The sequence below is a fragment of the Bactrocera tryoni genome, chromosome 2, assembly GCF_016617805.1.
Source record: "Bactrocera tryoni isolate S06 chromosome 2, CSIRO_BtryS06_freeze2, whole genome shotgun sequence".
Classification (NCBI taxonomy): Eukaryota; Metazoa; Arthropoda; class Insecta; order Diptera; family Tephritidae; genus Bactrocera; species Bactrocera tryoni.
Window position 1 is genome coordinate 52,388,706 of NC_052500.1, and position 18,412 is coordinate 52,407,117.

Consider the following 18,412-nt stretch of genomic DNA (forward strand, 5'->3'; position numbering starts at 1 on the left):
GTGAAGGATGAATCTGATGCTGTTTAATAAGTTTGTTAATATCAGGTTCCAATTTACTCAAGAACAGTCGCAAGTCGCCACGTTCGGTAACAAGCAAACGATTTCTATTTTTAGTAAGCAGTGTTGTCACAGCGCTAAATCCACGTTCACACAAATATAACGATGGGAATGCTATCAAGAATCGTTGAACGATTGACCACAATCCAGGGTACAATTGCGAGATCGGTTTTTGTAGACAAAATTCTTGGTTACCATTTTTGAACTTGATTTTTATTTCCTCGTTTGTTGTCAATTCTATAAGTTCTTCTTCCAGCTGAGGTGACATTGCTGTGTGGACATTTGAAAAGGTATCCAACACCCAGTCTGATATTTCCAAGTTCAAAATGTCCTGGTATCGATCGGTGAAGTCAATGTGGAGGTTTTCCAAATGTTGGCAGTGGGCAAACAATTCGTCGTTACTGCATGATACTGATAAATTCGGAAAATTGTGAAACTCACGCTGCCCAGATTCTTTTTGTGTAGAAGCAGTTTGGCTGCGAAAGCAGCAACTACGTTTTTTGTTTTAATTAAATTTAGTTTATCGCCCTGCAGTTGGAGATTCATGTCGTTGAACAATTTATACAGGTCTGTCATGTAAGCTATATCATTCTTTGATGTTATGAGCTTGTCTTGAAATTCTGTATCTTTAGTTTCCAAGAACTCTATAACAGAGTCAAACAGGTTGTAGAATCGAGTCAGAAAATTGCCTCTTGATAGCCAACGAACTTCAGTATGAAACAACAAACGATTGAAATCCTTGTAATTAGTAACATAAAGCTGATGAAATAATCTATCATTCAAAGAGCTGTTGCGGATTTTATTGACTGCTTTGATGACATATTGCAGTGATTGAAATAGTTTTTCACTTAAGTTTCTAGCAACTAAATGTTGTCTATGAATAACGCAAGGTACACCAAGGACATCTGGAATTTTAATTTTTAAGTACGCTCTGAAGCCTTTATGGCACCCTATCATAGCCGGAGCGCAATCCGTAGCAACTGAAATAATATTTCTCAAAGGAATTTCTTTCTCATCGCAAAACTTTTCCAATATATTGAATATGGTTTCGCCTTTTGTATCGGTCTCTAAATTTCTAGCAAATAATAGTTCTTCACATATTTTCTCATCTTTAATAAACCTCACGTAAGACAACAACAATGCTTCATTAGTTGGTCAAATGGACTCGTTGAGCTGAATTGAGAATTGGCTTGTCCTTAGGTGATCGCACAATGATTCTTCAATGTTTTCAGCCATTTCATCGATTCGTCTTTGCACAGAATTATCAAATATTTCTCAAAGGAATTTTTCGGATAATATCTGCGGCCGGTTAATGAAGCACGGTAGTTCTTACTTCATTTATTGCTGGCAATATTAACTCTTCTCCGATGTTATGTGGTTTGCCTTTTTGAGCAATTAACAAAGAGATATTGTACGAAGCTCGAAGTCCGTCATCATCTTGCTTAGCAGCCGCCGAAAATAGTTTTGCTACGCTTGGCTGAGTATTATGCTTCTTCTCTAGGTCTAGAAAATATGCTACATTCTTGTCTCTCTTATCTAGATGCATTTTATTCAAATGATCTGGCAGTCTTGAAGGCTTCATTGCTTCATTCGAAAATGTTTTTAGACATAGAAGACACAAAGGCGAGGATGGGTTTGTGGGATTTTCAATGAATCCAAATTTAATGTATTCCGCACAGTATTGCCGTCTCTTCTTTTTTACTTCCGACATTGTTTTGCTTTGAGAAATACGTTTAACTTCGCGAGTAGTGTAAAGGAGACGTAAGTAATGCTAATTTATTGCGCGCAAAACCACAAATGAATATAAAATAAATATTAAATTGTTTATATAGGAATGCTTAAGCACAATTATTATATAGTAGTCCAAAAATATGAATTCTTATTTTTCCCAGAAATACATTTGTAAAAAAGATCTTTCTCCTTTTCTTATTATCTTATTTTTCCCAGAAATACATTTGTAAGAAAGGATAAATATCCTTTCTTTATTTTCCACATAAAAGATTTAAGGAGTTCAAAAGCTCAAAACGTTCGCTACATCAGCTACTTATCCGACGTCATTTCGCAAGTGATAAAATAAATTATTCAAGAGCTCAAAGCATTCGCTACATCAGCTCGAACCTACCTACCCTACACCTTTGCGCAAAAGATTATATTATGATAGCAAAAGCCCACATACAGATTTGGCAATGGCAATAGTTTGACAGTTAGTATTCTATAAATTCTATCCTGTCGAGATGCCTCGTTATGAAACGGAGCGACCGATTGACATGATTTTCATTTTTTCTATATTTACTAAAATAGGACAGATATATCAACTACGCGGAGAGAAATATAGAACCGAGTTTGAGCAATCTTTTAATTCATATTAGTTGATGTTCACAAGTTGTTGTTGAAGATCGAGAGCTCATGTAGTCGTTGTCTTAGAGGCCTCCTAGCTAATTAAAATTACAAATAACCCTCCAGGCTTCTACACAACGCCCCCATTTTCTTTCTGGGTCTCTTACCGCCCCCCTTGACACCTGCAGCGCCCACAAGAGGGCGTTATCGCCCACTTTGGGAAACACTGGTTTAGGCAGATGAAAATGTAAACCAGAGAACGTATAATATAGAGAAGGTTCAACTACGGTCAAGCGTATAAACTGTCAAAGGCCATGAATTTTCTATTAGTGGATTTCACTTCTTTTGGCTCGGCAGGAGAAATTTTAACAGAAATGAGTGGACAGAGCTGAGAATTCAATTAAAATTATTCTCAGAAATATACATACATTGCTTTTACAGACGCCTGTTGGCCTTTTGGCTTATATTTTTATAATATGTAGTGATAACTACAAGAATTGTTTGATGTTTTATACTATATAGTGATAACTACAAGAATTGTTTTTCTGTAAATAACAAAATTTTTATTATTTTATACAAATTATACTTAGACTAAAATAACAATATAGAACTTATCCTACCTGTAAATAACAAAAAAACAACATTCAATGTTAATTATTCACTATTGTTTTTTTGTCCTTTTTTTTAACAAATTAATTTTCTTATTCGAGTTACAACGATGTGTCCTCTAAGACTCGCAACGTTACACTGAATTCGCATATGTGGCTCGTGGCTCACATCGGCCAGCGCGCAATGCTGCGTAAGCATTCCAATCCGGACACCGACTTATGTGTTAATAATTTCTTACATCTCCCCCCTTAAAATAGAAATTTTGGTACAAAATTTCAGTAGTAAATTACATATAAGATCAGGTTACACGTTGTTTGTATTTGGGTTGTTCGGAGTCGGAATAAGTTTAGAGATATGAAATAAGTTTGATTCTGATTTCCTATGTCCTGTATCAATTTCATACATTGATGTCGATATTTTCTTTAAAATTTTGTATGGTCCAATTCTTAATTCATCTAATTTTCTTCGGTTTAATCGGTTTCCATTTTCAACATACACCAAGTCCCCAACATCAAAATTATAATCTTTCCTATTTTTATCATATAAACTTTTATTATAATTGTGGTTCCTTATGCTATTTTCAAGAGCCTTTACTCTATCGTTTTCTAGGGCATTGTCATCTTCTCTAATTCTCAATTCTTTTGGTAATATTGCAGTATTTTCACCTTGTAATAAATATTTTGGCCATGCTAATTTATTATTTTCATCATTGATTGTGCATCTGATTTTATTGACTAAAGTTTGATTAAGTCTTTCATTTAGGCCATTAGAAAACGGTGCATTTACTGCTGTGAAAATCATTGTAATATTATTTTTTTCTAGATAGTTTTGAAATTCTCTAGAATTGATACCTGGGTATTGATCTGTTAGAATCATTTGTATTTCGTGTTCTTTTAGCACGTTTCCTGTCAATTTTATAAAATCATTGGCATTTTGTGTTTTTGACGTTAATATGTAAGCGAATCTTGTGAAATGATCAACAAGAAGATGTAGATATTTTTTTGTCGATCGTGAACCACCGAATCCACCTATGGTGTCTATGGAAACTATTTCGAATGGCTTTTTTGCGGGACCAAGATGAGACATTAATCCAATTTTATCTTGTCCTCTTGACTTGTTTTTTATACAAATTTCGCACTCTTTACATATTTCTTTTATATGTTTTAAAATATTTTTCGCTGTATAATATGGTAAGACTTTGTTTTGAATTTGATTTACACCAATGTAACAGAAAGTTTTATGAATGTCTTTAATAAAGTTCTTACAAAATTCCTCTGACAGTAAAATTTTCTCTTTCTTCCGAGTTTTTTTATACTCTCGCAACAATGTTGCTAACGAGAGTATTATAGTTTTGTTCACATAACGGTTGTTTGTAAGTCCTAAAACTAAAAGAGTCAGATATAGGGTTATATATACCAAAGTGATCAGGGTGACGAGTAGAGTCGAAATCCGGATGTCTGTCTGTCCGTCCGTCCGTCTGTCCGTCCGTCCCGTCCGTCCGTGCAAGCTGTAACTTGAGTAAAAATTGAGATATCATGATGAAACTTGGTACACGTATTTCTTGGCTCCATAAGAAGGTTAAGTTCGAAGATGGGCAAACTCGGCCCACTGCCACGCCCACAAAATGGCGGAAACCGAAAACGTATAAAGTGTCATAACTAAGCCATAAATAAAGATACTAAAGTGAAATTTGGCACAAAGGATCGCACTAGGGAGGGGCATATTTGGAAGTAATTTTTTTGGAAAACTGGGCGTGGCCCCGCCCCCTACTAAGTTTTTTGTACATATCTCGGAAACTACTACAGCTATGTCAACCAAAGTCTACAGAGTCGTTTCCTTTAGGCATTTCCATATACAGTTCGAAAATGGAAGAAATCGGATAATAACCACGCCCACCTCCCATACAAAGGTTATGTTCAAAATCACTAAAAGTGCGTTAACCGACTAACAAAAAACGTCAGAAACACTAAATTTTACGGAAGAAGTGGCAGAAGGAAGCTGCACCCAGGCTTTTTTTTAAATTGAAAATGGGCGTGGCGCCGCCCACTTATGGACCAAGAACCATATCTCAGGAGCTACTAGACCGATTTCAATGAAATTCGGTATATAATATTTTCTTAACACCCTGATGACATGTACGAAATATGGCTGAAATCGGTTCACAACCACGCCTTCTTCCAATATAACGCTATTTTGAATTCCATCTGATGCCTTCTCGGTATAATATATACATTAGGAAATGAAAATACAATTCAATACTCAAAGTACACAAATTGATCTAATCTAATTAATTTTACAGCAAAATAAAAAAATATGTAAATTATTATCACTTTATCATACGAGAGTATAAAATGTTCGGTGACACCCGAACTTGGCCCTTCCTTACTTGTTTTCCAAGAAATGTATGGAGCGGTGCCACTGTGCGGCTTCCGCAAAAGCCGCTCAACTGTTGACGCAATTAAGAAGCTCACAGGTATTGCGGAGAACGCCATAGAAGGAGAAAGATGGATGTATGGCAATAAAGAATACTGCGCGGTCATAACCTTCGACGTAAAAACGCATTTAATTCGGCTTACAGGCCCCACATACTGCGTGCGTTACAGGCGAAAAAAACACCAGCATACTTGCTGAACATCATACAGAGCTATTTGTCCGAAAGGCTGCTGCTCTACAACACAGACGAAGGTCCAAAAGAGTACACGGTAAAAGAGTACACGGAATGTCCTGCATGATGGGATACTACGCCTTTCGCTGCCTAAAGAAGTACACATTATCGGATACGCCGATGATATTGCGGTAACCATAGTGGCCAAAGAACTCCACCAAATTCAGAGGATATGTGGTGAGACGATACTAAAAATAAAGCACTGGCTAAATAGCTCAAAACTCCAACTCGCGGAACAAAAAACGGAAGCAGTTCTTATTACAAGCAGAAAAAAACTCGAGAATGCCTCCTACAACATTGACGGACACATCATTACAACACAACCAGCACTAAAGTACCTTGGTGTAATGATCGACGCAAGACTCAGGTACAAAGTCCACATTGAAAAAGCCTGCGAAAAAGCTGCCCGTGTAAATGCGGCGAGAATTATGGCCAACATAGGAGGTCCAAAACAAAGCAGCAGAGCACTTTTGGTCAAGGTTAGCCAGTCAATCATAATGTATGCTGCACCTGTATGGGGGCCAGCACTAATGCAAAACATCGGTATTCCGCCTAAGCGCGATTAGAACTATTAGCGCTTTCCACACGGTATCTCATGAAGCCGCTAGCATTATATCTGGAATAATGCAGCCAGAAATAATGGCTCGAGAACTGAAGCGGATTTATGACAAGAGAAAAATTATAGGCAGAAAGCTGACAATTGCAGAGCGAAAAGGGGAAAGACAAGAAAGCATAGAGGAATGGCAAAATCGTTGGGACACAACAACAAAGGGATGATGGACGCACCGATTAATCAGAAATGTACAAGAATGGGTGGAACGAAAGCATGGCGAGGTAGACTTTTATATGACGCAGTTTCTGACAGGACATGGATGTTTCAGAGAGTACCTGCGTAGGTATGGTCCTGACAACGGAGTTACTTGCTCATTCTGTGGTAACAGTAGTGAAAATGCGGAGCATATATTTTCCTACTGCCTTAGCGGCGGTCCCGCAGGGCCTTCCATAAAGCTACAGATGACGGAGTTAAGGGTTTATAAGGGTTTAGTACGTAGGCGTACTGTTTCGCAAGTCTAATATAGGAAGATTAGTAAGATATGACTCATTAGGCGTGGTCCCGAATGAAGTGCACCTTTAGCGAGCAGTACGACATACTGCATACTACTAAATATCTATGAAAGTTTCCCCTTAAAAAAAAAAAAAACAAAAAAAAAAAAACGCTGGTTTGTAGGCAAAGTATGTTACATGGACACAAAATTACATACATATGTGAATATGTGAGCATTATGCGCATGGTTTTTTAAAATCTGTTTACATGTACACATAATTATATGCATATGACTTAAGATTTTATCAAAACTTCAAATGCCCAAAGTAAATAAATACATATGTACAGTGTGGGCCATCTAACGTTTTAAATTTGAATTATCTATGTATATTTCGACATTGGATATTACAAATATTACTTAATTATACATTTCAACAGTTAAATCTGGAATTCATCATTAAATGGGTCAAATTGCACTTACATACATATGTATGTACATACATATATACACTTGAGCTTTGTTATCAAATATATAGAGAATATCCATAGCCGCTTGCGCATTGTAAATATGCGAATCTGTAAGCGTACATTTCTAAATATTGAAGTTAGAATTACTTTTCTCATTTCACACTGAAAATGCTCAATTCTGCTATTTTCGACCCCTCATGTTAAATGGTGAAATGCAATAATAGAAAATTTAGCCCCTCCAAAAAGAGGAACGTGATGACAATCGCCACACCATGAACCTTCTCTATATTATACGTTCTCTGCTGGCCTTTTCTTCACATCAGACATTTTGAAACAAATTGAATATCAGCGACTGTTCCCGCCCGCGTTGCCAACAGACTTCGGGCTTAAGCGAAAATATGAAATAAGCTAAGTACGTTTTATTTGTCCACTAGCTGACCCGGCGAACTGCGCACCGCCTATTTATTGGAGGCATATTTAGTAAGTCACAAACAAACGACACAATACTTTTTTAATTTTATTGAAATTTGCTGCTTTTAGATTTTTAGGAATATTAAAGAATTATAGTATAGATGCACAGCAAAGAGACGTTAACATTTCAAGTGACATTTTACCATAGACAATTTTTTTTGAGTGAATACTGACAAATATTTACACTATAACTATCAAACTACATCTATCGTTTTTTTTTGACGATGGCCATGGTTAGGAAAAGAAGAAGAACTACATCTGTCATCGAGAAAATAAAGAATTCAAACAACTATAATATAGTTATAGTGAAGCTATATATCCCTCAACTCCTTAAAATGCATTGTCCGTTTTGTAAAAAGTGGATGGAACGGCAGAAAAAAATAATAACTGTCCAGATTGTATTAAATTATTATTAAGATGCGACGAATGCTACAACATAATCGCTGTTACCTTCAGATTTTGTACCAAGTGTGGTAAGTATGTAGAACTAATAATACGCGTGAACAGGACAAAAGTACAAAAAAATATATAAAAGCAAAAGCTGCTATCTAAACCAAAACACGTTTCTACAATGCCATCTTCATCATCTGAGGAGACATTCTGTGAATTATATTTATCGGCCGAAGACATACAGGACATTCAAGTTATTGAAGACAGCCAAAAGCCCAACATCAAGAATGTTCTGGTAGATATTGATGTTATTGAAGACAGCCAGCAGCTCAACATTGATAATGTTCTGATCGAATCAGATTTGTCTGATTCGCTTAGTACTTACACCATATTATCATGTCCTGGCGATCCAAGTGGTTCCCAAGTAGATGGAGCCAAGTTGATGGAAATAAAGAGTTACTAATACACGTTGACATTAAGGATCCAAATGCACATATTATATACATATTAAGTCATTTATTTATATTTATACACTTCATATACAAAAATTTAAAATTTTCTTGGATGTGCTCGTTTCTGGACTGTGAACATGATAAACAAATCTTTGCTCTCTCCATTGTATTAATTAATCATTTGCTCAAAAGCGTAGGGTAGGTAGGTTCGAGATGATGTAGCGTATGCTTTGAGCTCTTGAAAAATTTATTTTATCATTTGCGAAATGCCGTCGGGTAGGTAGCTGATGTAGGGCACGTTTTGAGCTCTTGAACTCCTTAAATCTTTTGTGTGGAACATAAAAAAAGGATAAATATCCTTTTGTTTACAAATGTATATTTGAAAGAAATAAGATAATAACAAAGGATAAATATCCTTTTTTTACAAATGTATTTCTGGGAAAAATAAGAATTTATATTTTTGGACTACTATATAATAATTGTGGCATAACTTTTATATACCAATTAAAATAATAAATTTAAAATGAGAAATGATATTTTGATTTATGCTTGTATAAGTTTATTAAATTTAAGACTTCCCAACAAAATTTCCATAATATTTCTATAAATTAACAATATTAAACTAAATATTAAATGTTATTTTGAAAATGTACTTTATTTTTATAATATAACACAACCGTCTTAACTCGCTCTTCTAATTTTCATATTACCGAAATTAAAATGCCGTCGGCATATGTGGAAATGGAATATGTTGCCTCTTCGAAATTTTCATATAAATGAAAACTGCGCTGTTAAACTGCTGAAGAGACAGCTTCTAGCTTACCATATATGGCAAACTATGTAGTATTCTATATCTAGTAAGCAATAAGCAATGTGTAGTCTGCACAGGCAGAGATGCCCCGTTATTATAATAAAAGTATTTTTGAGAGTTGGTAACACTGTAAGGTTGGCACCATCAAACATGTCAACACATTAATTATATTTATATATTTTGAAATTTGAAATTGAAATTTAGATACACGATGTTATGAGCAAAGTTGATATTAGGTTGTCGATTCAAAAGTCTTGTTTTAATGCGTTCTTCAATTCGAGTGGAACTGAGAGTACAAATACCGTCAAATGTTTGACAGCAAGTAAGTGGTCAACTTTTATATGGGAAAATGGAATTGTCGTTTTACTCTATCTTACTCGTAATTTTTCCTTATTTGCTCACCGTTTAGACCTACCCTGGACTACGACAAACATTTTAAAACCAAAGTCAGCTCAATCGGCCCAGCCGTTCTGGAGTTTTAATCAGACTAACGAACAACAATTCATTTTTATTTATATAGATTATTTAGCTATTAGCTTGAGATGGTCAAATAAAACACGCCTATAGTATCACCTGGTTCGAAATTCTTTAATTTTGATCTATTTTTGTTGTGATAATTTAGCATTTTTTTGGTTCCTGGCTATTTCACTTCGAAGGTCAAAATTAACTATTTCCTTGAAGTTTGTTAAATCTTGGGAATTAATTCTCTCTGTCCTTCCAAAGAATACATTGGCTGGTTTCCTTTTTGTAACTGAGTATATCGTGTTATTATACGAGTATCTGCCAACTGTAATGTTGACACTTTCTTTAATTGAGCAATCAGAATATTCCATTTGGAGGCATCTGATTATTTCAACAATAGTGGAATGCACACGTTTTATCGCACCATTGACTGCACTTTTCTGAGGTGGCGCTAGAAAGATTTCCAACCCTTTCAAATAGTTAAGAGTTATTGGGCTTATGAAGCTGCCTTCACTACCCGTGACTAATGTCTTTGGTACAGTGAAATAGTGTAGAAGCTTTATCAATTTATCCCTGCTTTATTTTTTATCCTGCAATATTTTAAAAATTTAGAAAATTTGTCAGTGCACGAAATAAAGTGGCTGGTGATCAGTAATGATTTTTATTTCTTTACCTCCATATAAGTAAGTCCTTAATATGTGGAGGGACCATCTAGGGGGAGAATTTCTTTCTCTATTGTGGATTAATTCTCCTGGGTTTTATTGAGTGATCTAGATATGTGAGTTATGGATGTCTAGACCGATTATTCGGAGCAGCCCTTTACGCTCCAGTTACTGTATTGGAAGCATCTGACGTCAGAATAAAGGGTTTATTGAAGTCTGGGAATACCAGAATTTCAGAAGACGTAAGCAAGTATTTTATATTATTAAATGATTTTAAGCCTTTCTCTGTTAGTGAAACCTGTATCCGTTTGAATTGGGTTGCTTTTATTTGAGCATTTTCACCTCTAGTTAAATTGGTAATTTTTGCAAAGTATTTTATAAATCTCCTACAATATGAAGCTTAACCAAGGAAACGTTTTAATTCCTTAAGGTTAGCAGGTGCAGGAATTTTTTTAATAGCGGATATTTTTTCAGGATCAGGCAAAATATCTTTTCCCGTAACAATATTACTTAAAAAACTGACTTCTGTTCTAAAAAAATTAGATGTGACCTAAAAAACTCACTACTCTTCCAAAAGATTTAGATATTTCCAGATTGAATTTTATTTATTCAAAACCGTGAACACCTGTTCAATATTTTGTAAATGTTCTTCTTTAGTTTTCCCTATTATTATAATGTCGTCGATATAAACGTTGCAGAATTTTCCTAAAAGCGTTTTGAGAACATCATTGATCATTCTCTGAAAAATGGAAAGGGCATTTTTAGGACCGTATGGCAAGCTAGTAAATTCATATTAACATTTTCTGCAGAAAAGGCTGTATTTTCTATGTCTATTTTCTTCATCCTGATTTGATGGAATCCGGATGTAAGGTCGAGTGTAGTAAAATACTTACATTCGCCTAAGCTAGCGAGAGTGTTGTTTATATCACGTATTTGATAGGAATCAGGTTTTGTTATTGCATATACACTGAAACAAATGTGTCCTAAAACTATGGAAAATTTACTTGTTTTAAGGAAAAAATGGGAATGAAATAGCACTAAAGACATGTCTTCCTTAAGTTAAGAAAACACGATTCTACTTTTAAGTACATATGGTTTCCTTAAAAAGAGGAAAATATTGCATTAAATTAAAGGAAATTTTCTTAAACGAAGAACGTTGTTGTCTTTAATTTAAAGTACAGACGTTCTTAATATAAGGCCATCATATAAAAACCACTTCCTTAGATTAAAAGGTCTTTGACTCTAGAATTAAGTCTCCCTGTCTTTACATTTAATACTAATGGAATTTGTTTTGATTAGTTATGTCATTATTTAGATTTTCATTTCATAATTACCACTCCTTGTTCTATTTGCCACTCCTTCAATCTCTATTCAAAAATAATTTTGCGTCCCAAAAGTTCTTTGGGGAATACTTCATTAATGTGGCTTCTCTGCATAAACTTTAAACTTTCCTCCGAAATGTTGTGTTCTTAAAAAAAAACAACAAAAATTAATACAAAGCAAAAACGTTCGCGGCGCCTTTTTTCTTTCCATATTTGTATTTGACATTTTATAGCACATAACGAAATTCCATCGCTCACTTGTCACTGTTCAATAAAATATGATTATCGCTGCTTTATTTTGAGAGAATTCATGTCTGCTTGCATTAGAGTAAAGAGAAACAATCCATGTATGCTTGAACTTAAAATAAGGAAGCATGACCTTATATCAAAGTTTGAGTTAAGTAAATAGTCGGTTCGCATAAGGTTGAGTCATCCTTGAATTGAATAAATTTTTACTTGTCGAAAGTTTAAGTAAATATTGTCCTTAAACCAAGTAAAATTGAACTTCTTTCACTTATAAAGTCTAAAAATGACTTGTTTTCAGTACAATTTTACTAAAATATAGGAAAATGCCATGAACTTAAAATAAGACATCGATTTTCTTATTTTAAGTACGATCGTCCTAAAATTGAAGGGTACGATTTACTCAAATTAAAAGAACTTTACATACTTTGAGTAAATTTTACTATATTTAAGTATATTTTGAGCTTTTTAAAACAAGGGCGCACTTTCCTTAATTCTAGTCTGTCCATTATTTTCAGTGTAGTCGTTTATAATCTACAACTACTCTGTACTTTTTTTCTCCTGATGAACTTGGTTTTTTTTGGAACAAAGTGGGGAGTTGTACGGACTTTTTGAAGGCCTTATTACACCATTGTTTAGAAGTTCTGTTACTTGTTTTTATACTTCGCCCCGTAAGTTGGTTGGGTAAAGATATGATTTTGTATTAAGTAGATCGTTTCTTCACTTATTCTAGTTACTGCTAATACAGTTGTGTCGATTGTCCTACCGTTGGAGACCGGTCCGAAAAATTTCGAATATTTATATATCATTTCCTTAACTTCATGCTCATTTGGGGTTTTTTGAATATTATTATATTTACTTGTTTAGAGATATTTTGTTTTAGTGGCAGTACCACTTTCTTGAGTGTTATTGTGTTATTTCTCCTATTTATGACTGCTTCCAATTCTTTGAGAGTATCATCACCAATGACAAACCCAGCGCACAACCCTAAGCAGGGGATGTTTCGCCTTCTCACATTAGCTCGCCTTCGAACGGATGTTCTTAGGCTACCCAGAGGATACTTGGTCAAAGACCGGAAGTTGTGAGCTGCTTGAGCCATGTGTAAAAGAATCGTTTCTGGCCACTCCCAAGTGAATGGCGATCAGAGAACTTTCCTCACTTGCGTGAACTTCTACACATGACTCCATCCTCCTAAATTATTAGTAGTAGCTATACTTCTGAAGAATGATCCACATAGTTTATGGGTTATACTTACTTCACCTACGGATGAGTGAACCTTAAAACGACAGTCAAGTTTCTTTGAATTTTTTGAAGGTTTTTCGGAGACAAAGTTTTTATTAACTCTCGTATCTATAAGGAACTTGACAATATCCTCGTTTTTTAAGTTAGTTCTAAATAGGATAGGCTATTAGACAGGCGTCTGTCATAAAATTTATTTCCTCGTCCTATGTTTGGACATTCAATAATTTTTGGTGTTTTTCTAGAGATATTTGAAGAATAATTGGATTCATATATTTTATTCTTCGTGAATGTATTGATCCACCTCCACTAGACCTGGTAGGTCTGGGTAGTGGCAGTGCCTGATTTTGAATGTTATTATTATAAATTAAATATTTTTTGGCCGGGTTTAATTCCCTTGGTACAAATATTGGCTTTAGTTTCACTTAGCTTTTTTGCATTTGAAATGAGTTACTTGCATTTTTTGTGTAGATTAAATAATTCCTTATTATAATATTTTGTATTTCAAGGTAAGAATCGTATGCTTCGGGACAATTCGCCGTTTAGGCCTCTGATAAATATATCAAAGGCTTGGTTCCTTAGGTTTCTAGTAGTACGTTATTTGTTTCTCTGGAATAATCCTGACTCTTTATTTTGTTTATTATTTGCGATAATTAATGATTGATTCTTGAATAGAATTGTTCTACGCTGAAGTGTTTTTTTTTTTGATAAGGATGCTCGTGTTCTAAAGTCCTAAGATCGCGTTTGTCTGCATAGTGCAGTGACAAACAGTTTTTGATTGTTCTCCAATCATCATTAAATTTATTATATGAGATTAGGGCCGTCCTAATATGTCGTAATATGGCTCTATCCAGTGGCTTAGTGGGGGGAGGTTCGTCTTAAGGGTATAAGGTTATTTGAAATAGAACTTTCGTTGTGAGGACTAATTATACTTACTAACTGGCTTATCCTATTGCTTAATATTTTGAATTGTTCGATATGTGCATTAACAGCACCTGTTATATGTGTAATAGCTTCCTGAATTTGTTCCATTTCTGAGGTTTTCTGTATTTTCTACAAAAATTTTATTTGACCGACTGTATTTATTGCTATTAACAATTTTTAAGATTTTTATATATCGCGTAATTACAAATTTGATGTAAACTTAAAATTAGCTTACTGGAGTATCAGCCTCTGCATTCTCTTTGGACTGTCCACTGGATCTTTTTTGAATAGTAAGTCCTCTACTGGGGAGTGTGTGAATTCACTTTGGGCGTTAATTTGGTGGTTTTTTTGTTTTGGTTGCCCATTTTATAAGTATTTTAATGAAAATCTTGATGTTTATTTTGCATTTACCAATTAACAAAATACTTAATTGTTGGCTTTATTGCATATATCCTTAAAAAATTTTTAAGTATGTTTTTGCTTTTGCCAATTAATAAAACACCTAATTGTTGGCTTTACTGCTTATACGAAACTTTAAAAAAACACTTGACGCCAGTTTGGTTTGCGACGATTTCTGAGTTTGCTTATTTATAGTAAAGTTTCGGTGTGGGCAACTTCAAATCATTGAATTTTCGGGCGCCAGTTATCGGTCAGCCACCGTACAATCGAAACACGCTATTTGAATTGCAAAGTTGAACTCAATAATTTTTGAAAATGAACTTTATTGATCAAAAAATAATATTGTTTATTTGCAAAATATTGCTGAATTGAATTTCTGATACGAGTATATTTCGTTAGCTACGACAACTTTGTTTTGGTATATTTTTTAGCTATGCTAACTGTTATAACTTCTATACTCACGAAAACTAAAAGCTATTGCATTTCTAATAGCCAAAGCTGTTACATCATTTTCCCCAGCTCTTATAGTTTGTCGATTGATTTTCTATCCACTTTTCTGCTGCATCTTGGATCCACAAAGAAGAAGAAATTTCATAATTTTCCATTTTTAAAAAATTGTGCAAACTACAGCATGTGTGTACAATAACGTTGACATTTTTTGGAGCTACTGGTAAGCCTCTTTGGCCGAAAGCATTCTCTATAACTCTGCGACACAGTGGCGTAACTACAACTTCGGGCGCACGGGGCGAAGGATGTTTTGCCGCCCCTTTATCCACCTACCTACAAGTTTCATGAGGTGGTTCGAACAAAAGTGAGTTTTTACAAAATATCTTCGATATTAAGTATATAAAATTTAGGAACTAGAAGCCACACAAATTCTGAAGTTCCAAAATTCTCACAATACGGTTTTTGCCCGAATTGAAGCTTTTGAATACCATTTTTGAAAATTTGGAGAAATAAAAGTATTTGTTGCATTCAAAGCATAGGGTAACTGTGAGAGTGACACGTCGCGACGACAGAGTAAAAATAAAAATACTGTTTTTTTTTGTCACCCCTACGTCGCAATGTGTCGCTCTCACAGTTTGCCGAAGGTTGTTACTGATTCAAACATCTGTTACTATAGTAGATAATTTAAATCAATTGCATTATAATCAGTATATTATAACAAAGAAGCTGTTATTTTTTATGACTTCAAATAAAGCTTATCTTCAAACATAGCAAAATGAAACGAAACAAATCCAGTGGCGCGCAGTTTCGGAAGATGAAAAAGCGTAAAGACCAAAGTATCGAAAAATTTAAAAATTTCATGGAAGTTTTTATCAACAAGGGAACGACTGCGCTAGATGCGGCGTACTTAGTCGACGACTCGACCTCATCTGGAGAAACTGACAATGAATACAATAAGGATGCAGATGAAATTGGTAAGAACGACACGGCTAGATTGTTCTGTAAGCTTGATTCTATACGATTGGTTAGATCCTCAACAACATGAATTTGCATGAACAATCTGCCTTAAATTAGACCTTGCATTTTCTCGACTATTTTAGAGCATTTGACCTACTTATAATTTTGCCAAATTTCTCAAAGCAAACTTTCGGGGAACGTACTTTTTAACGTCGTTTTATAAATTATATGTAGAAAAATATTATGTTAATATGAATATTATCTTTTTATTCGTTACGTTTGTTTTAATATTTCTTTCTAATTTTGTTTAGAATTTGCAAAGTGACGAAGGTACGGATTTTGCTTTTTTAAAAGATGTGGGAGCTTGGCCAAGTAAAATATTTCCATCTTTTCGCGACCTGATGATAGCCCAAGGTACAAAAAATCTCCAGAATGTTGACTCAGCGTTTCCACAGGATAATACTGGTTGATCTTTCAACAACATTTGGTTTGAGAAAACGTTAAAAAATGGTGAAAGGATACATCGCACCTGGATGTGTTTCTCTCCAACCAAAAACTCCTTGTGCTGTTTTTGCTGTATTTTGTTCCCACAAAACAGCTGTCAAACTGCCTTTAGCACTTAGTGCTTATGAGAAATAAAACGCGTCAGTATCTTATTTCTCAGTGTAAAGATGCAAAATATTACAGTTTGATGTTCGATTCAACTCCGGATTACGCACATGAAGAACAGATGTCCCAAGTTATTAGGTTCGTTGAAGTAGAGAAGTCTTCTTCGACTTCATCCCTCTAAAAATCAAAATTGCAGAAGGAATCACTAAAGCCATTATAGACAAACTGGATGTAGATGGATTAGACCTGAAAAATTGCAGAGGGCAATCGTATGACAGCGCACCAACAATGGCCGGAATACATACAGGGGTTCAGCAAAGGATTTTCGACCTAAATCCTCAAGCTGAATTTGTTCCTTGTGACAACCATTCTCTCAATTTGGCTGGAGTTCACGCAGCTCACGTTAATGTCCAGGTATTCACATTTTTTGGTACAATACAGCGTATTTTTACTTTTTTCTCCTCTTCTACGCACAGGTGGGATATTCTGAAACAATACGTGGAAATAACTGTCAAAAGACATTGTGAAACCAAATGGAGTTCAGAAGCTCAAGCTGTTAAACCAGTATCAACGCAATTAGACGAAGTCATTTCGGCGCTGGAACAATTGAGAGATTCGGTTGCTGAGAATATTGACACCAGACAAGACGCAGCTTTAGTCATTAATGCCATTGAAACGTTCAGTTTCGTCGCACTTTTCTTTTTTTGGGCGGAAATTCTCGAATCTTTTGATAAAGTTCAAAGAAAGTTACAAGAAAAAGGAATGACTTTCACTCATGTATTGGGACAACTGCAAATATTGGTGGATAAACTGAATGACTGGAGGACCAGTTTGTGCGATCAAACAATAGTCAAAGCCAAAAATAAGTGCGAACAGTGGGGTGTTACTATTATCAAGAGAATTCGGAAGAAGCGAAATATGCATGGGGAAATATCTGAAGATGCTGGTTTGAATTCAAAAGAAGAAATGCGACGCTGTATGATCGAAATTCTGGATAAGCTATCAATGGAAATATCCACCCGTTTCACAAATTTGGAAAAGCTTAATGACCGTTTTGGTTTTCTTTGTGATTTTGAAAGAATTATAGAATTAACCAAAGACTCATACAATGACAAACTAGTCGAAATTAAAGAAAAATGCCAGCAACTTGCCGAATCCTATCCAGATGACTTGGATAACGAAGATTTATACAGGGACATCCAAGACGTCCTACTTTTATTAAAGAGAGCGCAGAAAAACGAAGAACAAATTGGATTTTCGCCAGAAAAAGTTTTATTATACATTTCTTCAATGGGACTGGAAGCCTACAAGACGTTAGCGACAGCTGTAAGAATACTACTCACTATACCTGTATCAGTTGCATCTTGTGAAAGGTTTTTTAGCAAACTTAAACTGATCAAATCTTACTTGAGATCGACCATGAGTCAGAGAAGACTGTCCAATCCGATTCTCTCAATAGAATGTGAAACTGCTTCAACTTTAAATTACAATGATATGATATGTGATTTTGCAGCGATCAAAGCTAGAAAAGTGCATATTTAAGTTCTATCACTATTTTTAAGAAAGATGTAAGCCAAAAGATTATTACATTGTGAGTGTATAACTCTTTATCTTTTATCATAAATTTTGTAAAAAAAATTGTTGAAGTATTTTTCTGAATATTAGAAAACAGCGATCGTTTTACCGAAAATACCATAAATAGTTTTGACAGTTGCGGTTTATTGCCAGTTATTGTGCCCACCAAAGTGGTATTCTGCAAAAGCAAATCTTCGACTTCAAGTGATAGTTGGCTTTTGTGTCAACAAGCCAAAATATTTTTGAAGTGAAAACTTCTTATGGCGCG

At 34.8% G+C, this 18,412-nt stretch overlaps 1 protein-coding gene across 1 annotated transcript; it reads left to right on the forward strand.

The window, feature by feature from the left end:
- The first annotated feature begins 15,884 nt into the window (after positions 1-15,884).
- Positions 15,885-18,164, forward strand: LOC120768751. Its single transcript, XM_040095522.1, has 4 exons — positions 15,885-15,977; positions 16,272-16,983; positions 17,046-18,078; positions 18,132-18,164. The coding sequence occupies exons 2-4, from the start codon at positions 16,976-16,978 to the stop codon at positions 18,162-18,164; spliced, it is 1,074 nt and encodes a 357-aa protein (XP_039951456.1). The 5' UTR covers positions 15,885-15,977; positions 16,272-16,975.
- The last annotated feature ends 248 nt before the right edge of the window (positions 18,165-18,412 follow it).

Excerpts from the sequence above, each read along its gene's own strand:
- LOC120768751 (XM_040095522.1), top strand. Across the intron at positions 18,079-18,131 it reads ATGATATGATATGTGATTTT|AAAGATGTAAGCCAAAAGAT; the intron begins GCAGCGATCAAA and ends ACTATTTTTAAG.